This window comes from Geotrypetes seraphini, chromosome 3, assembly GCF_902459505.1.
Source record: "Geotrypetes seraphini chromosome 3, aGeoSer1.1, whole genome shotgun sequence".
Lineage (NCBI taxonomy): Eukaryota > Metazoa > Chordata > Amphibia > Gymnophiona > Dermophiidae > Geotrypetes > Geotrypetes seraphini.
This window is the reverse complement of record NC_047086.1, coordinates 237,706,745-237,731,983: the sequence shown is the minus strand read 5'-3', so window position 1 is coordinate 237,731,983 and position 25,239 is coordinate 237,706,745. Positions and strand designations below refer to the sequence as shown.

General features: G+C 41.4%; 1 protein-coding gene across 3 annotated transcripts in view; it reads left to right on the top strand.

Annotated features, from left to right (window-relative positions):
• UTRN (utrophin) overlaps positions 1 to 25,239 on the top strand; it is a 1,286,828-nt gene that overhangs the window by 421,451 nt on the left and 840,138 nt on the right. For all 3 annotated transcript variants that reach the window (XM_033935605.1, XM_033935603.1, XM_033935604.1), the window contains 7 exons: positions 1,556 to 1,726; positions 2,606 to 2,785; positions 10,184 to 10,312; positions 10,411 to 10,581; positions 14,889 to 15,038; positions 16,201 to 16,338; positions 20,199 to 20,351. In XM_033935605.1, the coding sequence (XP_033791496.1) occupies positions 1,556 to 1,726; positions 2,606 to 2,785; positions 10,184 to 10,312; positions 10,411 to 10,581; positions 14,889 to 15,038; positions 16,201 to 16,338; positions 20,199 to 20,351 (1,092 nt within the window). The remainder of the gene's footprint in view (positions 1 to 1,555; positions 1,727 to 2,605; positions 2,786 to 10,183; positions 10,313 to 10,410; positions 10,582 to 14,888; positions 15,039 to 16,200; positions 16,339 to 20,198; positions 20,352 to 25,239) is intronic.

Here is a 25,239-nt window from a genome sequence, read left to right as displayed (position 1 = left end):
ATAAAAAAAAATAAAAATAAACTGGTGCTTATAGAATTAGTTGTATCAAAGGTGCATTAATGATCAGTGAGAATTCATCAATGGGCTAAAAAAACACCCATTATATTCCTATTGGCGTCTTTTGCATTTATTGCGCACTAACGTGGTTAGCGCCTATTGATGAATTTGTCCTTTAGTGCTAAGAAGCCCATTTTATACCTATGGGCTACTTAGCATTAGTGAATGCCAAATCCATTAGCACCCCATTAATAAAAGAAGCTCATAGTGCCTTAACTGTACATGTGGGCGGAGCATAGCTGGGCCATGGATGTGTCTCTCAATTATGTGCCTGGTTCATAGAACACTATAAATTACCTGCATCACTTGGTACACTTAGGCATGTCAAGCTTGTTAGAGGGCATACCTAAACATTTGCACCCTAACTTGTTTTTGGATACTGTTGAACAATTAAAAAAAAAATCTAAACTTCTCCACAAAGTTGGAATCCCCCAAATAAGCTTAAAGTCCATTCTTCTGCCAAACATAAACATGCAGAAATAATTTTAGAGTGCTCTAGACTGCAGGGATAGCAGCCTTGGCAGGAAACGGGCTTTACGGAGGCAAAATAAGTGCACAGTTCTCCACGGAGCCCTGTCAGTGCACCTCAACCTCATGCTAGTATCAGAGGCTGATTCACTGCTGAGACACCATAATACTAGAGTGTGATTCGTTAATGTTAGATGTTTCCTCCATCCAACAGTATCCAAGATGGTAATGGCTTTTGGTAACTAATGACCTTAGATGAAGGGCAAAAGGCCACAAGATCTTGAATCAAACCTTTGAACCATCTGTTTCCTTAATATACTGAATAAAAAAACAAAACTATCATTATAGACATGTCTTGTCACAGAATCTGTCATTAAGCTCCTGCAAAAAACTAGAAACTTTCTTTTTTTTTTTTTTTTTTATTATTCGCTGATACACATCAACAGTGGGTGTCCAAAATACTTATAAAAAAACAAGACTTCTTTCATAGTTTAAACAGTAGGTGTCATCTCTGGCAGCTCTAAATGTTCCTCAGAATTGAATTACACAGTGCATTCATGCAGCTTTTGCCTAAATAAGAAAAACAGATCTAGTAAGGCAAGCAGAATTTTCTTATTCTACTCCCAGACTTAACACCTAATTGCCTCACAGTTGTACAGAAGATAATTTCAGTGTAATGGACTTTTTGGTTCTTTGAGTGTGGATCTTGTACCACACAGCATGCTGTGGCTTGTTAGTGATGACATGAGTGCAGTGCTGGAGAGTTGACATCTAGATGATGCTGGGGAAAGTGAATTCGGTGATAACATTTTGAGTTTCTTAGGTTTTTTTTTTGTTGTTGAGAGTTGAGGAGCAGTTCTGTGTAAAGCATTACAAATTGCATTTATCTGATCAGACTTAAATGCATCTTCTTCTGGAGGGGAGTGTGGCACAAACTCGTTGAAGTCGTTTCGTAAGCGCTAAATCATTTTGAAATCGTGGATGAATCAGAGGTATCCTATACGTGAATTTGTCGGGTTCCTTTCTGCAGGTCACTGAAGGGAAGCAAGATCTGGAGCGGGCCTGTCAACTGTCACGGAAGCTGAAGAAAGAGGCTACCTCGCTGTCAGAATGGCTCACTGCCACCGAGTCTGAGCTGGTGCAGAAATCAGCTGCTGAGAGCCTGCTGGCAGATTTGGATACAGAAATTGCTTGGGCTAAAGTAAGAAAATTTACAGTTTTAACTTTTTGCAGTCTTGCTTTTGCTACTATACACATTAACTCAAAGCATGTAAAGCATGTGCATGTGTGTTGGCTCAGAACAGCTTAGCACAACAGCTGTTGCATGAATCTAAAAATACATCTTGGATAAGAAAAATTTCTTCAATATTTGCTGTGTAGGGAGAGACTGAAATGGGTCCCATTAAGGGCTCCTTTTACAAAGGTGCGTTGAGGGCCTTAACGCGCGGAATTGCGCCCGCTAAAATTCCACGTGCGCTAGCCGCTACCGCCTCCTCTTGAGCAGGTGGTCATTTTTCGGCTAGCGCGCGCTAAAAACGCTAGCGCACCTTTGTAAAAGGAGCCCTAAGTGATGGAAGGTGATGGATGCTCGAAACAAACATCCACAGGGGGGAAGTAACAGAATTAGGAAAGCTGTAGAGGACTCTGAGTTGTGGGAAACTGAGTGGAAAGACAGAGATTATGCTTGTACTATTGGGGGGAAGGATTTTTGATGGCACATCATTTGCATGTGCGCCATTGTACCTCATTGTTTTAGAAAGGCCGTGCACTGACATGATGTGGAATTGCCATCTGTGGAGCAGGAGAGTAGTGCTACAATTAACAGAGTCCCAGGCATTGTTTTCTCTGCTGTGGCAGGTTTGCTGTAATATAAAGAAAGTGTAAGGGCTCTTCAGGTACTAATTACTGCACACAGGGGAGAAGTTCTGATAAGCTGGAAGAAAGGAGAAAGACTGAGCACATCGCTCACACGGTACTTACTAAATCAATGAGATGGTGAGCTTGAGTTATTGCTGTTGGACCATGATTGATGGCTTCTTATTTTTTGTTGTTTTTTTTTTTGTTTTGTTTTGTTTCACAGAATGTACTGAAGGAGCTGGAAAGAAGGAAAACGGAGCTAAATGGCATCACGGAGAGCGGTGCAGCGCTGCAGAACTTGGTGGAGGGCAGTGAGGCTGTTCTGGAAGAGAAACTCTGTGTCCTTAATGCAGGCTGGAGCAGAGTCCGCACATGGACGGAGGACTGGTGCAACACACTCTTGGTGAGTCTCTGCAAGTGTGAGACGGCTTTCATGAACGTCTCATTGAAATGACATTTGAAGTGCTCATATCTCTGGGGCACAGTTTTCTCACTTTAACCTATAGTTGACATTGTAATTGATCTGGTGATTACTCCCATGAAGAAATAAGATTATAGTTATACTGTCTGGATGAGGTCCTTTGAGGACTGGGGCCCAGATGGCACTAAAGCCAGCGATCATCGCCAAACCTGTTTTAACAGCTTTAGCGACTCTCACATTTGCCGACCCAACGCAGAAAATGGCTCACCACCTGGTTTTCTGCACGATCGCTCATTCTCGATATGACCATGCAAATAAGCTAATAAATATTAAAATGCCACAGAAACTAGTAGCGTGATTGATGCTCTAACATGGCTTCCTGATGCACTAAAAAAAAGTGATCAGTTTTGGCGATCCAAAAAAGCCACTGGTCAAGACCAGCCGCTTACCTGTCAAAACCCTTTTTTAAAAAATGGGCACAGATGCTGTGCATGTTATACATGCACAATATCTGCCCCATTAGAAAGAAAAAAAGCACTCCCCCCCGCCAATGACAGCCCTCCCAAACGAACCAATGAACGTGGCACTGGGAAGACTCCCCCCGTGCTAGCAAAAAATAGCATATGCCCCCCCCATCTGCCATTTGCCCCCCTCTTGCATTTGCCCCGCACCAACAAAAATGGCAGGAGGAATACCCACTTCCTCTTGCCATGCCATATTCCCCCCACCATGAAAGAAAATTGGCAGGAGGGAAGGCGAATCCCTCTACCAATGGGAATCCCCCTCAAACAGCAGTGATACGGCAGGAGGAATGCCCACTTCCTCCTGCCAATGTGACTCCCCCCAACTGCAATGATATGGCAGGAGGGTTGCCCACTTCCTCCTGCCACTGAAATCCCACACCCACACAATGAGCCCCCAAGCATCCACAATCCTTCCCCTTCCTCCTCCCCCTGAAAAAAAGGCAGGAAGGATGCCCATTCCCTCCTGCCACCAGAGGTCCTCTGCCACCCCCAAACCTCCCCCTGTACCTTTTTAGATATGTTGGAGCAGAACAGAAGTTCAGTTCATCCTTATCATAGGCTCACCGCTCCAAAATGTCGGGCCTCTCCTTCCTCAGTGTATCATGTGATGCACAGGGAGGGGGGGGGTCTAAGGCTCAGATTGGCTCAGATGACTAAAGACCGCCCCTTGGGAGGGGCTTAGGTGTCTGAGCCAATCAGGGCTTTAGGTTCCTCACTCTGTATGCGTTTCCACCAATCCCTCTAGTTCTAAAGACGTTAGTCAATCAAACAAGATTCAGCCACCATGATTGTCATAGCTCCTCTGTAGCTCAGACAACCTTGGTTTTCCCTTCTGCTTCAACTGAGTGTCAAAGATCCAATTCTATCACAGATCTTTCCATTTCTACTCACTCAGAGTCAAGGTTCTCTTTTACATCACAACCTGCAGTCACTGCACCTAACAGCTTGATACTTCTCGACCTGACTTCAACAGATTTTAATCTCTCTGCTCCAGTACAAGCCATTCAAAGCTGTTTCCAGAAAACCTTCTACTCAGCAATGCTATCAATTTAAATGGACATGTTTTACTTCATGGTGTAATCTCCATTTCTTCGTGTTAGATTACCTTCTCCACTTATCTCCACTTACAACCACTTCTACCAGAGTGCACTTCAGTGCTATTAGTGCTTTCCATGCTCTTTTCAATTATAAACCTTTAGCTACTCATCCGCTTGTTTCCCAATTTATGAAAAGACTCTAATTCAAAACCTTCTCTGATACCACCTCTAGTTATTTGGGATCTGAATGTAGTTCTCACCGTTCTGATGAAGCCTCCATTTGAACCTCTTGCATCTTCTCATCTTACAGTGGTGTGCAAAAGTCCTGTATCTTTTGACTTGTTTGATGCATTTTAAGTTATATAACCATTTGTTATGTATTATCTTATTAATTTTCCATTCTACTATCATATGTTCAGTTACTGTACATGTATATTTGATAAAGAGGTGCCTTTAAATAAATTTTCAGTGCAGAGAAATGTTGTTGAACATTGGCAATGATAATGTATTGTGCTTGTGTGGTAGTTACAGATTCTGTTATATTACTATTAGTTTTACTTTTATTTGCATAGTTAGCCCTGAATAAGGCTGTTTTGTTCTGTCTACCGCTTTCGATGTTTGATTAGCCAGCCTTTGCTCTTGTGGACAAGCCGACACCTTTCGGGCATAGAGTGGACCAGCTTCATCAGATGCTCATGGGTAATTAATAACGCATCCTATTCCAGCCTATTCAATCAATAATACAATCAGCTCTTGCTTCGTTGTTGGCTGTTTTTTTTATATTTCCTGTGACAGCTTGTGTCACAGGTTCTCAGTTGGATTGAGATCTGGTGACTGAGCATGCCAATCAGTTGTCTTCACTCCCTTCTTTCTCATCCATCGCATACAGTTTTTGCTCGATGACATGGTGCAATATCATCTTGAAAGAAGTAATCACCAGGAAACAAGTTCTCTGCTGAAGGCAACATGGGTTTCTGCATGATTTCAATGTACTTCACTGCATTCACCATGCCCTCTACAATATGAAGCCGACCAAGACCACTTGCTGCCACACTTCCCCATACCATGAACATAAGAATTGTCGCTGCTGGGTCAAACCAGTGGTCCATTGTGCCCAGCAGTCCGCTCACGTGGCAGCCCCCAGGTCAAAGACCAGTGCTCTAAATGAGTCCAGCCTCGTCTGCGTACGTTCCAGTTTAGCAGGAACTTGTCCAACTTTGTTTTGAATCCCTGGAGGGTGTTTTCCCCTATAACAGACTCCGGAAGAGCGTTCCAGTTTTCTACCACTCTCTGGTTCAAGAAGAACTTCCTTACATTTGTACGGAATCTATCCCCTTTCAACTTTAGAGAGTGCCCTCTCGTTCTCCCTACCTTGGAGAGGGTGAACAATTTGTCTTTATCTGCTAAGTCTATTCCCTTCAGTATTTTGAATGTTTCAATCATGTCCCCTCTGTCTCCTCTTTTTAAGGGAGAAGAAGCCGAGTTTCTCCAATCTCTCACTGTACGGCAACTCCTCCAGCCCCTTAACCATTTTAGTCGCTCTTCTCTGGACCCTTTCGAGTAGTACCGTGTCCTTCTTCATGTATGGTGACCAGTGACCATTGTAGGATGCTTAACTGACAGGTTAAGGCATTCAGGCTTGAATTCTCCTGGATATCTGCGTACGTACGTTCTGCAATGATCACTCAAGATGCAGAAATGGCTCTCATCACTAAATAACACCTTCTCCGACATTTCCTTTGTCCACTTGCCTTATTGCACAGCCCATGCCATTCTTCGCTTTCTTTGCTGCACAGTCAGTAGTGGTTTTCTCCTAGCTTTACACTCTCTCAAACCAAATTCCAGGCACCTACGCCACACTGAGCTTGTACTAACCATGGCTGAGCATTTGTCCTGCCACTCTCTCAGCAACAGAGGTGACATCCGCTTCCTATTGCCAAGGGATGTGTGTCTCAACACTCGATCTTGTCTGTAACTTGTCTTTCTTGGCAGACCTGAACACTGTATATCTTGTGTTCCTCCTGTCTCCTCCTTCTTCTGAAGCACCCTGATCACCGTATTTTGAATGCATCCCACCCTCTGTGCAATCTGTCTGCTGGAATACCCTTCTTCGCCAAGAACCATCCTCCCCTTTGACATCCAAGACCCCATCTCCAATGGACGCCTGAAAACAACACTGGAAACTGTGGAAAAATGGATGATGAACCATAAGCTGAAACTGAATGCGGAGAAAACCAAATTCCTACTACTAGAGAAGGAACAAAAACCATCACTATCAGAACTGGAAGTAAACACAATCAAATATCCTATACAGAGCACTCTCAAAATTCTAGGAATACAATTAGACAGACGCTGCACAATGCAGACACAAATACACAAAATCATACAAAAAGCATTCTTCACCATGCAAAACCTAAGAAAAATAAGAAAATTCTTTACCAAAGAACACTACAAGATCATTGTACAATCCCTCACACTTAGTACCTTAGATTACTGCAACAGCCTCTACCTACCATGCCCAAACAACATGATAAAACAACTACAGACCGTTCAGAACACAGCCATCAGACTCATCTACTGTCTCAACAAATTTGACCACAACACCCCCGCCTATGTAGACTCTTACTGGCTTCCGATAAAAGCAAGAACTCAATTCAAGTTCTATTGTCTACTATTTAAAGTAACCCATGGTACTGCCCCCTGTTACCTAAACAACCACCTATACCGCTACCACTCACCCAGACCAAGGAGAACTCAAAACCTATTCACCTTCCCCCCTCACAATGGTACCCGACGTAAGAAACTATACGACAGCCTTCTAGCGACACAGGCAGCGAAAATTGACCCCACCATCACCAAACTGATGATCAAAACAACAGACATCAAAGTGTTTTGAAAAGAAATCAAAACATTTCTATTTAAAAAACACGTCCCCACTAACTAATCTCCTCCCCCTTCGCACAAGCTCACCCTCTAACACATTAGTCAACTCCTAGAACCTTACCTTCCAAAAATATTCTGATTCCTAAATAAGCATCTACCTTCAGTATCCAACAAACTTCCTCCTTCATTGTTAGGTAATTTTTCTTCTGTAACCAGTATATACTGATATTCTCCACTGTACCCTGTTATTACTTGATTCTCTACTATGAAATTCTTTCGGAAAAATCCAGATATCTTATAATTTATAATCCTCTACCACACCATGTAAAGTACATGAATCAATGTTATGTAATTCTCTCGGTAATGTCCAGATCTCTTCTAATTTGTAATCCGCCTAGAACCGCAAGGCACAGGCGGAATAGAAATCACTAATGTAATGTAATGTATTCAAACCTGGTTTTCCTCCGACAAGAACTGAAATTTGGACTTCATTGCTATTGATGTTGCTGGTTGCAGCCAGTTGCAGGAATTCCAGAAATGTATACTTCCCACCATGTAGTGAAATTTAATGCTGATTGGCTGCAAAAAATCATTTCTGATTTGCTGCAAATGCTACACTTCCGATTGAGGAATTTTGATTCAATTTTGACATAAACTTATTCCTGTTAGCAAAATCATTCTGATCACTCTGATGTTACTGAATAATCACAGTTAACAAGGAAGTACCAGAAATTGCATGAAATGTCTAAATATTCAAATTTCACCATGTGATGCAGGACTTTTGAACACCACTGTAAGTTTCTCACTTGGAATGTTGCCTTCTTGATCTGTGTCACTTCTGCTCATCGCGTGAGTGAACTTCAAGCGCTCATTTGTTACCCACCTTATACAGTTTTTTCATCACAAAAGGTGGTTCTAAGAACTTATCCTAAATTCCTCCCGAAAGTAGTCACGGAATTTCACCTTAATTAATCCATTGTGCTACCTGTTTTCTTTCCAAAGCCTCATTCTCATCCTGGAGAAATGGCTCTTCACACACGCATACACATACATTGGACTGTAAATGTACCTTAGCTTACTATATACAAAGGAATATGCCACATAGGTCTTCACCTCAACTGTTCATCTCTTTTGACCCTAACAGATTAGGACTGCCTGTAACCAAACAAACTGTTTCCACATGGTTAATGGCCTGCATTTCCTTTTGTTATGCTCAGGCTGGGCTGCAGCTCGAGGGTCAATACAGCATGCAAGGTCTGAACTATGGCAACATCAGAGGCTTTTTTTGCGTTCCACTCCCATTGAAGATATTTGCAAACCAGCTACTCAGTCCTCAATTCACACATTTACATTTTACTACTGTCTAGAAACCTATTCCAGACAAGATGGTCGCTTTGGCCAAGCAGTCCTACAGAATTAATTTTCTTCCTAAAGGCCAACTCTCCCTCCATCCCGTTTCAGTAAACTAGGGAGCCCCACATGTGAGAATATGCTGCCTGCTTGTCCTAGGATAAAGCAGTTACTTTCCGTAACAGGTGTTATCAGGGGACAGCAGGCAGATATTCTCACATCTCTCCCACCTCCCCTGCTTGGCTTCTTTGCTTGCTTACAGAATGGATGGGAAGGCGCTTGCATGTGCGTGGTGCGAGCAGTCTCGAATCTTCGAGAAAGCTTAGTGACAGTACACTTTAGCGCTGTCCGTATCGGGCTCCATTGTTGACGTCGCCGTTGAAAATGCGACTTCTTAGCTCCGCGGAAACTAAGAAACTGAGGGACCGCGCGTCGGGGTCGGGCGGGAAGGCACTCGCGCATGCGCGGTGCGGTCTCTAGAACTTTCCAAGTTCTTAGAGTGCAATCACTCTAAAAGTGTCCATACCGGGGCTCCGTCGGTGCCGTCACCCATCAGTCAAGAATATCTGCCTGCTGTCCCTGGATAACACCTGTTACGGTAAGTAACTGTGCTATCTGTCTGCTGTCCCCGGATAACACTTGTTACGGTAAGTAACTGTGCTCTTTAGTTCAATAGCAGGAGTTTGTTGGCTATCCAATAACAGTAACAGTTAAGAGATTTAATAAAAAGAACCTGACATTCATCAGTGCAGCCAGTAGTTACAAAAGAAATGCTTTAAGAAAGCACTTTTCCTCTTACTGTGAATAGAGTGACAGCTGCTCTCCTATTTTATGCATATCAAAAGTCTTTTCTGTTACATACAAATTTTTAGCATTCAGCGTACTTTACTGATAAATAAGGGGGTTAATCTGTACTAAACACATAACTAATTTACTATGGCTGAGTGCATAATTTTATACTCAAAATATCAGTAATCTGCTAAATTTAGGGGTTAAAAAAGTGTTTGTCAACAAGGGTGAATTTTGGGTGGGGGAAAAGTTACAATTCAGAGATATTGTTGGGGTTGGAAGCGTAGAGAGTGGCAGAGGAGTTATTTCAGGTGCTTATTGGAACTGGATTATTTGGGTTCTTGTGTCTGTGCTGGGACGAGTTCTAACAGCTTTTACTCTTTTAGGTGCTTTTATATGTGGGGTAGGGAGGAGAAAAGGAGACCCGGGATGGGGGTTGGAAGGGTTGTTGATGCTTGTTCTGTATTATTGTTTTCTATTTGTGATTTATAAACACCAGTTTTTCAGGATATTTCTTTTTATACTAAATAAAAAGATTTAAATACTAAATTCTAACAGTTGGAGGCTTGTGTGGAGGGGGACAGTGCTCATGGGGACGGGGCGGGGCGGGGACAGGGACAGAGCTCACGAGATGGGGACAGATTTTGTCCCCGTGTCATTCTCAATGAATATGCAAGAGATCTATGTGCATGCACTGCTTTCAATGCATATTCATTGGAGAAATCCTGAAAACCCGACTGGATTGCGGCCCTCAAGGAGGGACTTTGAGATCCCTGCCTTCTTATTCTTGTTTACAGAATCATCAGAGTCAGATGGAGATCTTTGATGAGAATGTCGCTCATATAAGTACATGGCTGTACCAAGCGGAAGCTCTGCTAGATGAGATTCAGAAAAAGTCAGCAAGCAAAAAGGAGGAGACAGTGCAGGTAAAAATGCTGTTCCTTTAAATCTCAGCTAATTGTTTCTTCTTCATTAGGCAAGTCTGTTTACAATTAGTTTGACTGGTTTTTTTTTTTGGCTTCAGCGTCTCTTGTCTGAGCTGGATGATGTCACCATTCGAGTAGAAAATGTTCGGGATCAAGCCGTTATCCTCATGAAAAGTCGAGGGATGTCTTGTCATCGGCTTGTGGAACCCAAACTAGCAGAACTGAACCGAAATTTTGAAAAGGTGTCGCAGCACATCAAAGCCGCTAAAGTGAGTAAAAGGGGCCACTGAAGCCAGGGCTGGGCATTAAAACAATTGCTGAATGAATTTTCTGATTGAAATAAAGGATGCCAAATTCAAAGTGATTTAACCATCCAGAAATGGCTCCTTACTGGTTAAATTGCTGTTTGGGGGCTACCTGCTAATTTTCAGTGTCACTTAGTCAGGTAGTGTGCTGAAAATAACCAGTTAGCGCCGAATTGAAAACAATATTTTGGGGGTGAAGTCTGTATGTGGCTAGTTAATTGATGACGATCAGCACTTAACTGGCCAGGTTAGTTGTATAAGTAGGACCGCCTACAAATCGGTCCTGTCTTCATGGCCAGTAGCCATGGAAATCTGGGAATTCATCATTAATTCTAAAACATAGCCCAGCATTGAGTTTCTGGGTTTAATGCTGGTGATGGTTAGCAAAACGCTGATCACTGCTGACTCAGTATCGGGCTGTTAAAAACATTTGTGATCAAATATCTTTATTCATTTTACTCACTTCTCATCTTTTTTTTTTTTTTCTGTCACCATAATCTCAGAATTCTCCCTTTCATTGTTCCCTTTTACGAGGGGCTGCTGAAAAGTTCTCAGCCCAGCCAGTAAAGCTGGGGCAGCCTCCATCGAGGTATATACAGTTAGCACAGTGATTTTCCACTTTTTTCATTCTTTTGGAAAAATACGGAACGGGAAATGTGGAGAATTGCTGGATTAAGTGTATAGTCCTCGATGGAGACTGCCCCAGCTTTGTTGGCTGGGCTGAGAACTTTTCAACAGCCCCTCGTACACCTCTTATTGCCACATCACTGGGTTGCTTCCCTTTTCAGTGTCCAGCACTCTGCCAGTCTTGTCTTCTTATCCCCACCCTGCAGTCACACATATGGTGCTCTCATGTCTCCCTTAACCCCCCCCCTCACTACTTCCCAATTATCTCCAGGTTAATGCTTTCTCCTTCTGTTTTGTTTATAAATGTATATACCACCTTATTGGCACAATGTCCATAGTGTTTTACCAAAATTTATGCTCTCCCATACCTCCTTACCACCCTCTATACTATATTGTACATCAGTCTTTTACCCTCACTCATTCCTCCCCCTCTTTACCCTTACATTTCTTTCACCCCGATCTCCAACTAATTTAAATGTGCCAATGTAATTTTTAAAATTTTACATGGAATTTTTTCGCCTTTATTACCTCTATCATTTAACTCCCTTCGGTTATACACTACCAGAAATACACATAAATTTAAATTGTTTTTCCCTTCTGTTAAAGGGATTAAAACGCTAGGTAAATTCTCACATTACTTAGCCTATTCCTTGGTAAAAGTTTGGAACGATCTTCCCTCAATTATCAGAATGTCATTATCTCTATCACTTTTTAGGAAAAATTTGAAAACTTATCTCTTTCAGAGATTCTTAACTGAGGACTGATCTAATTTATTGAAAATTTTTTTTATTACCTTCATTATTGTTTTATATTCTTTTAAACTTTGTTAACCAGCTTGAGTCCTTGCTGGAATGATCCGGTATATAAGATGGAAATTAGATTAGATTACCTCCAATGTCCTCCTCTTCAGTTTTCTATCTAACCTTTCTAAGCTCCCTATCTCCCACTATCATCCCTCTTTCTCATGTCTCCAGTTCCCACATTTCACTACTCCTTCATCCTTCTATTCTTTCTCTCTCCCCATACTCACTTTGCTAGTCTCTGATCTCCATTGTGTACTCACTGTGTCTGCCATCTACTTCTCCCTCAGTGGATGCAAATCTATCTTGTACATATTCACTGTGGATATCATGAAAACCTGACTGGCTGGGTATGTCCTAAGGATCTGGTTGAGAAGCACTGATTTAGGTCAGAGAGCCATATATGGGGGTTGGTAGGAGCCACTTCTGGAAGACGCTATTGAAATACAATATGCCAGCATTTTGGGGGCACTACTGATTTTGCAATCCCTTGTGTTTCCTGACATATCCAACAAGAGGATTGCTATAGATTTGAACTATTTACTTGAAAGATGATGGTATTTTACTTAATGATTTAGATATTTCTTCTCATGAATATTTGGAGAATGGATGGTACAGCTTAACATTATGGGCCCAATATTTAGCCTGGAGCAGTAAGCAGGTTGTAAGCCGCGGGCTGAAATAACCTCCGATATCCAATTCTGGGATAGGTGCAGCTTCTAGCATTGAATATCTGTCATCACCTGGAAGTTAACTGGATACCTGTCGATTTTTATTCAGACCTGCACCCACTTAATTTGGCAGATAAAGTTAAGATTGGCATCCTTAGCTGGTTAGTCCAAACTCCATCCCCATACTTCCCCTAACCTAACTGGTTAGGGAATAGCCAGTTAGAGTTCATATTCAGTGGCACTATTTATTTAGTGCCACAGAGTATTGATGGCAGGCCAGCTCAGTGGGGTTTAGCCAGGCAAGAACCTTTCCTCTCCAGGTGAACTCCTTTGAATATCGGGCCCTACATTGCTGAATAACTGAAAGTCGTCAAGCTACTGAAATGGTGGTGGTTCTGTTCTTCTTCATGTTGTTGGGAAAGGAGCTGTAACCTGCAGTTTCAGGGTAAAGGCTGCTAAATCTGAGGTTAATTTAGGAATGTCAAAAGAAAACAGAGTAGCTGTTCTAGAGGTAGTGCTGGCAGCCAGATTTTAAGGAAGGTGAGGGGGGAATTAAAGAAATTGGGGTGAGAATTGGGTTGGAGGGGATGGGGTGGGCAAATGGGAGTTAAGTTGTTCTGATAGAATAGGGGAAGAGGAGGCGGCCAGAGATTTGAGGTAGGCTGTGGAGGTCACAAATGGTTTGGGTGGGGGGAGTTTGTGAGGAGTAGACTTTGTTATAGCTATGCCAGTTATGTGAGTAGCCAAATCACATTATAGAGGTGGGAGTCCTCACCCTGAGGCAGCTGCTGGCAAGAATCTTCAAAGAAGCTCCTCTTATCACTGTATAGCTTTTGGTGGAACTCTGTCATATTTAAAATGGAAAGGATAATTGCCATGCAGCAGGGAAATTTTAAGAAATTTCAGGATATTTGGGAGACATTAAGAAGATACTGTAAAGATTGAAATTACTACATAGAATAAATATTATTTTTTTTTTCTTTTGTTCATACACGTCCAGGGTGGGGGTGGGTGGGAATATTTTATGATTTCTCTCGCTTGTGAATAAATGTTGGGTATAAGGGAGGGGGGATAATTGACTTGAGTTAGAATTTGAAGATATATTAAGTGATGTTAAAGTATAAAATGTATGCATTTTATGTTACACTTATTGTGAGTTTAAAAATGAATAAAGATTTAAAAAAAAGAAAGAAAATCACTGTATTTGTAATTATAGGAAAAGTAAGCAAACTTGTGCTGCAGTGTTGAGGAATCATAGAAAAACTCCCCCACTTATCACTCACTCTGCATTCATGCCCTTGAAACACTTGTCTGCTCCAGCGATACCTTCCATTAAATTATGTATTGGTGTTTTACCGCTAATACTCTCGAAAGCACTGATGCACAACTGCATTAAGTATTGTTCAACTATTGCACAGAGGATTGGGATGTGCGTGGAATAAGAGCCCTTGCGTTCTGGCTTGGTTTTGTTTTCTGAAGCTGCCCGGCGTTAGGAAATTTGGCACGCTGAGAAAGAGTTCTTGTTCTGCCCTTTCTTTAAGCCTCAGCGGCACAAATCCCATTCCCCCAGACAACATTCAGGCACTTCATAAGTTCTTTGATCCCTTCATTGGGCTCTGCACTTTCAGACTCAGAATATCTGGAACTCCTGAAGCCTCACAGCCTTGCCTGAAGGAAATGTGTGCATTCTTCATTCAAGACGTCGGGGTTTTTTCTCTTAATTTTTTTCATACACCTGTGCTTATAGGTTGGTATAGCAGTATTAGTTTTAGGCAGTCATGACTGGATAGAGTTTCCTCCAAATCCTTTAAATTACTGCCTTTTGACCATCCGATGGTTTTCTATAAGTGATGTTTGTATCTCTTGCTAGCTGACTTTGAGGCTCTTTCTTGTTAATGCTTCCAGATCTCAGCTTTGTGCCTCAAATCTCTCAGCTTGTCATTTCTTAGAGATTGAAGTATAAATGATTTTCAGCTGGCATTAAGAATGTTCTTTTTCAGTTGGGTGGAGATCAGCTGGCAGCAAAGTAATTGTTTTCCTTAATTGGTGATTGTTGTTGGCACATAAAAGTAAAAAGCTTAAAATTACTGCTTTGATTTACTTTGTATACTTCCCCTATATTTTGGCCTCTTTGACAAACTGGCACACTTATTTCTATTATTCTTTGATGCAGATGCTTGTCGGTCAGGAACCTCTGACCCCCCCAGAAGAGACCCAGCAGAGTGAGGGGACTTCTGCAGACCTGGATACATTTGAGTCTGATTTACAGAACATGCTGAAGGTTGCAGAAAAACATTTGGAATCCACTGATGACGATGAAAAGGTTAGCAGCACTGAATCCCAATTTTGCATAGGACATTGGGGGGGGGGGGGGGAGATTGGAATGTCCAAATCGGAGTATTCCCAATTACATAAGTATTTTACAAAAGGCTCTGCTGAGCATGGGCCCTTTCATAAAATCTGAATCCAGAAGACATTTTGCAAAAAAAAAAAAAAAAAAAAAAAGAAAGAAGTTAAAAGAGTAACAGAGTAGCATCACACAGGACTTTACACATGTAAGTGCTGACTTTGCTGCTAAAAGAGGAATCATTTTTGTACTTTTAGATGTGACTCAGATAGGCTCAATTGCTCCTTAGTAACTGGCAGAGACCTCGAGTCCAAACAAGCAAGCAATTGGTAAATATCAGTGCCATCTAGTAAGGGGTCAATGTACGGCCGGTAGCAGTGAGCATTAGGATTGATTAAGAAGGGGATCACGAACAGATCGGAGAAGGTTATCATGCCGTTGTACCGGGCCATGGTACGACCTCACCTGGAATACTGCGTCCAGAACTGGTCGCTGTACTTGAAGAAGGACACGGTACTACTTGAAAGGGTCCAGAGGAGAGCAACTAAAATGGTTAAGGGGCTGGAGGAGTTGCCGTACAGTGAGAGATTAGAGAAACTGGGCCTCTTCTCCCTTGAAAAGAGGAGACTGAGAAGGGACATGATCGAAACATTCAAGATAATGAAAAGAATAGACTTAGTAGATAAAGACAGGTTGTTCACCCTCTCCAAGTTAGAGAAAATGAGAGGGCACTCTCTAAAGTTAAAAGGGGATAGATTCCGTACAAACATAAGGAAGTTTCACCCAGATAGTGGTGGAAAACTGGAACACTCTTCTGGAGGCTGTAATAGGGGAAAACACCCTCCAGGGATTCAAGACAAAAGTTAGACAAGTTCCTGTGGAACTGGAATGCACGCAGGTAGGGCTGATTTGCACACACATCTAGGTAGGGTGGGAGGGAGGGAGGGAGGGGGGAAATAAATTTTGTATTATTCTTTGATCAAATATAGTGCTGTTCATGATTTTAATTGTATGTAAAATGTATTGCACTTTGTACTCAAATTGAAAATCAATAAAGAATTAAAAAAAAAAAAAAAGTTAAAAACTCCTGAAGGGAGTTTTATGAGTGATAATTTTCTGTACCACTGTCCTCTCTTAGGTGGATGATGAGAGAGCCCAGATTGAGGAGGTTCTGCAGCGGGGAGAGCAAATTCTTCAGCAACCCATGGAAAACAACAAGAGGGAGAAAATTCGTTTGACTCTGCTGCTTCTGCAGACAAGATACAACAGTGCAAAGGTCTGGACAGAAGTGTGATGAACTGAGCAAGCGTGGCTGATAGAGCAGGAACTGGCTGGATATCAGATTACTTGTGACCAACTGCAGGTTCTAGTGCAGTGATTTTCTGATATGCTAAACATCATTTATAGCCAACTGTAGTGCTCATTTCTCTTTCTAGAACCGTTAGACTGTTATTCTCTTACAGCAGTGTCTCTTAAACTTTATTAGCTCCAGCACACTAACCCCCTCTTCTACCAAACTGCACTAGTGGTTTTAGCGGGGGGAGCCGCGCTGAATGGCCCGCACAGCTCCTGATGCTCATAGGAACTCAATGAGCATTGGGAGCAGCGCGGGCCATTCAGCGCGGTTCCCCGCGCTAAAACCGCTAGCGCGGTTTAGTAGAAGAGGCCCTAAATGAAGCAAATGTTTTTCATGGCATATTATAATTGAAATTATAAAATTGCAAAACCAACAAAAAATTAAATTTGAGAGTTATTTATTTAAAGTTCTTTAATCTATGCATGGGTAATTGAAACAACAGTGAAACTAAAGTGGATAGAATAGAATTGCTAATCAATGCGATGGATGTGCTTGTTTTTGAGGGCAAATTAACTCAAAACACAGCTCGATAGTCGACAAGCAAACACACATTTCATCTTCATCCATCAGAGCTGAAAATCCAAGTTCACAGATTTAAGAAAATCCAAATGGTAACAAAGCCTCGATTGCTTTTTTGCTCAAGTTAGGATAACTACTGCATAAAAAATAAAAATCAAACTAAAATTATTTGCCGTTAGTTTTCAAAGACCAATTATGTCAAAGAATGATTCTTGTCTGGGCAGTTGTATCCTTACACGCATAGACACACATAACATTGGAGACTCTTGTGTACACGACGTACATGTCATCTATTCTAGTGTATACTTATGAAGGGAAATTTAAAAAAAAGTAAAATTCTGGAATTTCTCATGGCACTCCTGAAATCTCTTTGGGGCACATCACTGGTCGTGGCACACAATTTGAGAGACACTGTCTTACAGTATTTGCCTGCCAGGGTTTCACACACAGGATACTCTGCATCCTCTCCTCCCAGCTATGGATTTTTTAGAACATTCACAGGGAATATGTGTGAGTTAAATATGAATATATGAGATTTTAGATGTATATAGATTCATCTTGTACCAGCAGACTAATGTAAACTAGTTCATCAATTTTACAAATTCTTTAGGGCTTCAGACATGCCATTATTTGTTCGCTGATATTTTTAGCGATACAAAACGTGTTTTTATATGGCTATGGCTGTGGCTTCTTCATTTGCCCATATATATTTATTTTTTTGCAGTTTCTCTTATTTTATATATAAAGTGCTTCCCATAAATAGTTGTAAAAAAGTTAACTTATCTTAGCAAATTGTCATTTCCTTAATAGGATCGGGTCGGGGCTTGTCACATCGACATGTTTTGCCGTAAGGCTTTTTCAAGATACAGTCCCCTATAGAAATGAAAGAAGACATTATAATTCCCATCCCCGTGCATTCTATGGCAAAATTAATACATTTTAAGGGGACCATACAGCAGATAACTCCGCAACCATATGCTCACCCTTTTTTTCAGTTCAAACAGACCATCCCGATATCCAAAACTTTCTGAACTATCAAGTTTTGGATATCGGGATGGTCTGTTTGAACTGAAAAAAAGGGTGAGCATATGGTTGCGGAGTTATCTGCTGTATGGTCCCCTTAAAATATATTAATTTTGCCATAGAATGCACGGGGATGGGAATTATAATGTCTTCTTTCATTTCTATAGGGGACTGTATCTTGAAAAAGCCTTACGGCAAAACATGTCGATGTGACAAGCCCCGACCCGATCCTATTAAGGAAATGACAATTTGCTAAGATAAGTTAACTTTTTTACAATTATTTATGGGAAGCACTTTATATATAAAATAAGAGAAACTGCAAAAAAATAAATATATATGGGCAAATGAAGAAGCCACAGCCATAGCCATATAAAAACACGTTTTGTATCGCTAAAAATATTAGCGAACAAATAATGGCATGTCTGAAGCCCTAAAGAATTTGTAAAATTGATGAACTAGTTTACATTAGTCTGCTGGTATATGATGTTAAATATGGACTAATGCTAAGGAAGTGACTGGACATTTACTTATATAGATTCATCTTGTGCATAAGACAGTGGTCTCCAATGCGGGGGTCCAAAGCCACATACAGCCCCTGAAGTCCTCCATTGCAGCCCTAAAACAATTGGCTGAAATCAGCCCTGCCTTTGGTCCTGGTGCCGCTAAATCGGCTGGCAATGATGAAGCCAGATGCCATGGCCTTCCCTCTTGCCATGTCACTTTAGGCCTTCCTCTGAAGTTGCTTCCTGATTTTGAGGGGCGGAATCGAGACCAGCAGAGCTTACAGCGATTTGGCAAGAGGGAAGGCCCCTATGGTGACTGGCTTCATCATTACCAGCTGGTTTAGCAGGACCGGAATTGAAGGCAGGGCTGATCACATTCTAGATGCACTTCTGACACCTCACTCCCTCCTCCTCCTTCTGGCGGCCGGCAAACAGCATGGACGACCACTGCAGCTGACTTCATTTCCCACAGCCAGAGCCCCAGGTAGGTAGTGTTGGAAATGGCAAAAGGAAAGGGTGATGCAGGGAAATCTTGGATGTAGGTTGAGGGAGAGAGAGATAAGGTGTTGGAAGGAAAAAGGGGAGAGGATATGCTGGATGGAGGGGGCAAGACAAATAGATACTGGTTAGAAGAGTGAAAATAAAGGGGTAAAGAAAGAGAAAGAGAAGATGCTGGAAGGGGGGCGAAAAGGAAGAGTTGGCAAAAGAACTAGAGAATAATAGGATGAGGGAGATAAAAAGTTGTAAATAGAAGCAGATAGAGATACAGAAAAATAAATGGAGGAAAACTGAAAGGAAAAGGTTAGTCAGAGATGGATGTAGGAGAGGAAGTGAAGGAGAGAAAGAGGCAGATAGACTGATGACCCTGGAAAGAAAATTTAAGAAAGGACAGAAGAAAGCAGAAATTGGAAACATGAATAAAATGGCCAGACAACAAGGGTAGAAAAAAATAATTTTATTTCAGTTCATGAACAGAAAACGCAGCTTTTCTATAAATTTATACTGCTTTCTTTTTATTTTCCAAAGTGTAGAGTGCTGTTTCTCTTTCTCTGGTGTTGAACTGCATATGACTTCTTGAGGTTTAAGTTAGATTTTTGTCCGCATTTATTTAGGTTTGTGGTTGCTTGTAGTTGCGTTTTGCTATGTAGGGGCCTTGTTGTTAATATGTTAGCTTGGGATATACAGTATGCATCACAAATTTTAGGTTTAGTGACTTACGATATAGCTGATGGGGAGGAAGGGTAGGTAGTTTTTATAGATAACCCAAATTTCTAACCTCAGTTTATACTCGAGTCAACTTTTTTTTGAAGGGTAAAAAGGATACTTTGATTTATATTCGGATTGTTTATATTTGAGTATATACTGTAAGTGCATTTTCAGCAGCCCTGTCCAGTTAACTGTCACTAAATATGCTTGGTTAGGCCCACATAAGCAATATAGAGGAATATTTTCAAAGCACTTCGACATACATGGTTCCGTTGGTTTCTGAAATATTTTGTGTGTCTAGGTGTTTTGAAAATAAGCCTTTTAATCACTTTGAATATCTACCGCTTTGTCCTTGTGCCTAAATTTATCTAATGCTTTATAATTTTCCATAATTTGAAATAGCACATATACATTTTTGTTGTTTGTTAATGTTATCTAGTTAAATTATCCTTTATTAATTAACCTTTTTTACAAATACCAATCTGTCTAATTATTTTGACTTCTTACCCCATGCTTACCTGGGTTTAGGAGCTGAAATTGATGCCACGACATCTGACGATGGAACTGTCTCCTGTACATTCCCAGTATAAAGATGAGGAAGACAGTCTCCTAAACTGGCTGAATGAGACTGAGCATCGCTTGTCAGGACTACAGGATGTTGAAGATGATCAAAAACTGCAGGTTAGGGAGGAGAAAACAGATTGGGGGGCGGGGTGAATATTGGTAGTGATATATTTCCATGAATAGCCTTGGTATTTAGAAAATAATCCCAGATCTTACTGCCTAGGGAAGCTGGACAAGTCATGTTACACTGCAGTTGTATTATCACTTCCTTGGTTAAAAATAAAAAAGAAGAAAAAAGTGTTAAATAGTGAGTGAGTACTCCCATGTAATAGGTGTCCCCTTACTTTGGCCTCAAGTCCCCCTCCCCAAAAAATTGCAGCACCATCTGCTGCTATGGCTAGCAGGGATCCCCAAGCGTCAGCCAAAGAGTTCTCAACTGGCAGTTGGTGGTACTTTCTGTAGGCTGCCTCTTCTGTTGCACAGACCCCACCTCCCTATGCACACACACACAGTGCATGCTCAGTTTTCATGTATGTGTAAAAACTGAGAAAACACGAGGGGACTGGTGGTAGCAGTCCATAGAAGGTACCATTGAAAGCCAAGCCACTGATTGAGGACCTCTTCAGCTGGTGGGGCTTGTTGCTGGGGATCTTCTGCCTCCAAGCTTTTTGGATTTGGGCACTTCCTATTTGGCGGACACTCTAGGATTTCATTAAAGTCTCAACCAAGAATGTGGTGCTTCTGGTTGTGGCTGAACATCATCTGTGGCTCCAGAATTGGTCAGCAGATTTTGCATCTAAAGCTAGACTTAGTAAGTTGCCGTTTAAAGGAAGATTGCTGTTTGATAGATTTAGAGAAGTTGGTAAAGACTTTCATAGTCCATGCTGCCTAGGTTACTGGAAGATTAGTCTTACTCCTGATACTAGAGGGTTCTCTGATAGAGGACATTTAAAGAGGTAAAAGATGTAGACTGGGCAATGTGAGCTCTAATCAGGGTGAGATTTCTCTTCAGAAGGCAGTCCTTTCAAGGTTCCTGCAGAGGCGGCAGAGGTAACAGAGAATTCCAAGGGTTCACAATGAAAGTTTGTATGTATACTCTCTGATACCCTGTAGGGGGATGACTGGCATTGTTCTAGCAGTGGTAGGCTCAAATAACCATAGCTCTCTGGTTACTAGAGGTTATTCACGATGGGTATTAACTCAGATATGCTCATCCTCTTCCTGAGACATATCTGGAATCCCCGTGTCTATAGATAGCAGGTGTCAAGCAGACCCTAACAAGACTTATTCATTTATAGTTGGTGGTTCTGATGCTACCTTAGAAAAAAAGGACTGGGTGCTATTCAGTTTACTTTGTAGATTCAAAGAAGGAAGGAACTCTTTGGCCTGTTCTAGAACTCAAAACATTCAATAGGTTTTATAAGTGCCAAGTTTTCAGATGGAGACCTTGAAGACATTGATTGTAGCAGTTCAAAAAGGGAAGTTCCTTAATTCTTTATATCTAACAGAAGCTATCCCAGTCAGAGTGTCTTATACAGTTTAAATTCCTCTTGCTAACCTTCAAGTGCATTCGCTCTGAAGCCCCCCGATATCGCTTCTCGCTCATCTCCTCCTATGCGCTCCCCCCTGTGATCTCCGATCGACGGGCAAGCCCCTCTTATCTGTACCTTTCTCTTTCACTGCCAACTCCAGACTCCATCCTCTCTTTCTTGTGACGCCGTATGCTTGGAACAGGTTGCCTGAATCAATATGTCATGCTCCGTCCCTGGCAGTGTTCAAATCCCAACTAAAGGCCCATTTTTTTGAAATTGCTTTCAACTCCCCCCTCATTGCTGTCAGATACCTATACCTGCAATAATTTCCCCAACCCTGCTGCTGTCAGATACCTATACCCACTATAACCTCTCCAACCCTGAAATGTCCTGTCTAAATTAGATTGTAAGCTCTTTTGAGCAGGGACTGCCTATTGTATGTTAAAATGTACAGCACTGTGTACGTCTTTCAGCGCTATAGAAATAATAAATAGTAGTAGTAGTAATCTCAAATTCACAGTATTAAATCAACATTTCCAATTCTGTGCTCTTCTATTTGTCATTGGCACAGCTCCTTGGATGTTTACAAAAATTATTGTAGACATGGCCACTCTTCTACACAGACAAGGGATTTTATTTTATCCTTATTTGGATTATTGGTCCCAAGAAAAGATGAAGCAGTAACTGCTTCAGTATTTCAACTTCTACAGGACTTAGGCCGGGTAGTGAAATTTTCCAAGGGCAACATTGTTCCTTCTCAAACTGAAATATTTGGAAGCCAGGTTCGACACTGCCTTAGGCAGAGTGTTTATCTTTCTCAAAAGAATGAGGAAGTTAGAGACCAGAAATTTGACACAACTCCAGAAACTGACAATGTGATACTATGAATACAGCAGTTGGAATCGATTACGGTGACCCAGGATTTAGTACCGTAGGACAAGATGCACATTTGCCCCTTGCAAAGATCTCGCCTGTCTCGGTAATCTCCTCAGTTGCAGGATTTTGACTGGGTGTTACCATTGAATCAGGAAACCAAGAAAAGTCTCGATTGGTGTTGAAGAGCAATAACAGTCTCTTCAAATGAGAGTCTGGTGATGTCAGATTAGATTCTAGTAACAGCAAATACAAGCTTCACTTATTGGGTAGGGGGGTGCATTGTGCTGACAGGTGGACTCAGGGTCTCTAGTTGCAGGAGGAAGCTCAGTGGTTGATCAATCACCTGGCGACATGAGCTATTCATCTAGCTTTCAAAGAGTTTCATCATCTACTACAATAGAATACTACAATACAATAGAGTAGTCGGAATTCTGTTGGAGAATGCAATAGCAGTCGCATATGAGTTATGTAAACAAACAGGGAGTAACAAGAAGTTGCCAAGTCGCAGAAGAGGTGGGCAGAAAATAATCTGGAAGGCATTTCAGTGACTCATGTATCAGGAATCCAAAATATGCAAGCAGACTTCCTCTGCAGAAATCCAGTGGATTTGGGGGAATGGCATTTCACAGAGAAAACTTTTTCCTAAGTAGTACATTGCTGGGGCCTGCCAGTCCCATATCTGATGCAACATCACAGAGTTCAAAGGTAATAGCTTTCGTCAGTCACAGGAAGAATTCAAGTCAGCAGGAATAGATGCTTTGATTCAGCCTCGGCTGCGGATGGGTTTTCTGTATGTTTTCTCCAATGATCCTTGATAGGCAGGCTATTATAGTGGATACAGGTGCATGCAGGCCTGGTAGTTCTCATGGCTCCGAACTAGCTCAGGAGGTCTTATTAACAGTGATCTGGTGAGGATGATGGTGGCGGAGCCTCTGATATTCTCCAATAGGACTTCCTTCTTGGTACAAGGTAAAGAATGACATGGGAACAAATTTGTCCCCATCCCCGCAGGAATTCAATTTCCCTGTCCTGTCCCTGTGAGTTTTGTTGCTGTCCCTGCCCCATTCCTGCTAGCTTTGCCTTAACTGCACAAGCCTCCAACTCTTATGATTTTAAAGTGTTTGAGGCTTGTGCAGATGAGGACAGAGCTTGCAGGAATGGAGCAGGGACAGGAAAGAACTCGCCGGGATGGGAAAATGAGTTCCCTTGGAGATGGAGAAAAATTTGTTCCCATGTCATTCTCTAGTACAAGGTCCAATCAGCATATAGGACATGTATCCATTTTTTCTTATAACATGGCTGTAGAGATGGTGTTAGGAAGAGTGATCTTGATCCTCTTATCTTTCAGAAAGAAGTCTACTTCATTGACATATGTTAGGATATGGAGTTTCTTTGAATTTTGCTATGCAGAAAAGGGCCTGGTTCCTTTCTGATCATTCGTTTCTGACATTTTGGATTTCTTGTAGGATGGACTGGATAAGGGAATTAGCTCTTGCATCTTTGAAGTATAAATGGCGGTATTGGCTTATTACATAGGACTTGTAAAAAGTAAGAGTTTATTCTCCCATCAGGATGTGGTTTGTTTTTCCAGGGCAATAAAATTGATTAATCCTAGTCATCATCCAGCCTTTCTTCCTTGGCATTTGACCTTAATCTTGTCTGCCCTATGACCTTATTCCTAAAGCTTTTCTTCTGTTGCCATTTGCTCTGCTTAATGCATTTCAGAGTTATAAGCTTTCTCCTGTAGAGAACCTTTATTGTTTTTCTTGTTCAATGAGAAAGTAGTGATTCAACTGGTACCCTTGTTTCTTCCTAAAGTGGTTTTCACTTTTCATTTAAACTGCCTGTTTTTAAGGAAAAGAGCAATAAACAAGTTGGGTAAGTTAGATGTGAGCCGAGTATTGAAGAAATATCTTAAGAAAATGGATGAGATAAATAAAACATTGTTTTAGGAGCCTGTATGGGAGAACCAATGTTTAAAGCCACTGTAGCTTACTGGATTAAGGAAGTGATTTTCTCTGTTATTTTCTCACTTGACGCTTAGTACCTTTAGTTTTAAAAAACTCATTGTACTAGAGGGCAGAACACTCTTTAGTTCCACGTCATGAAATTTGTAAAGCGGTAACATGTATTTCTTTGTCTGTCATTACAAATTGGATTTGTAGGCAAAAAATTATGAGGATCATGGGGGCAAAGTTATGACGGTGGGGATTGCAAGATCCCTCACTATATAATTAATTGCTTTGGTTCGTCCTAAGCATCTGGACTGATCTGTTGGGATGATAAGGAAGGTTAGATGAGATCTTACCTGTTCATTATCTTTCCTGAATCCTTCCAGAGCAGTGCAGAACCCACCAATAGTTAATGTTCTTTAGTATATATTTTCTATTGTCTTACAGAAGTGATAAGTATTTTTTAATGCTACATACTGTCTGATTATAAGATTGAGGATTTGTACTGTACCTTACAGATCCTCATCCAATCTCATGAAGGGAGCACCTAAGCTAATTGACATGAATTATGCAATACTTGACCTTCCTCTGTGCCTATAACATGCAGGGGCGTGTTCCAGCAGGAGGGAGTGGGCATCCCTCCTG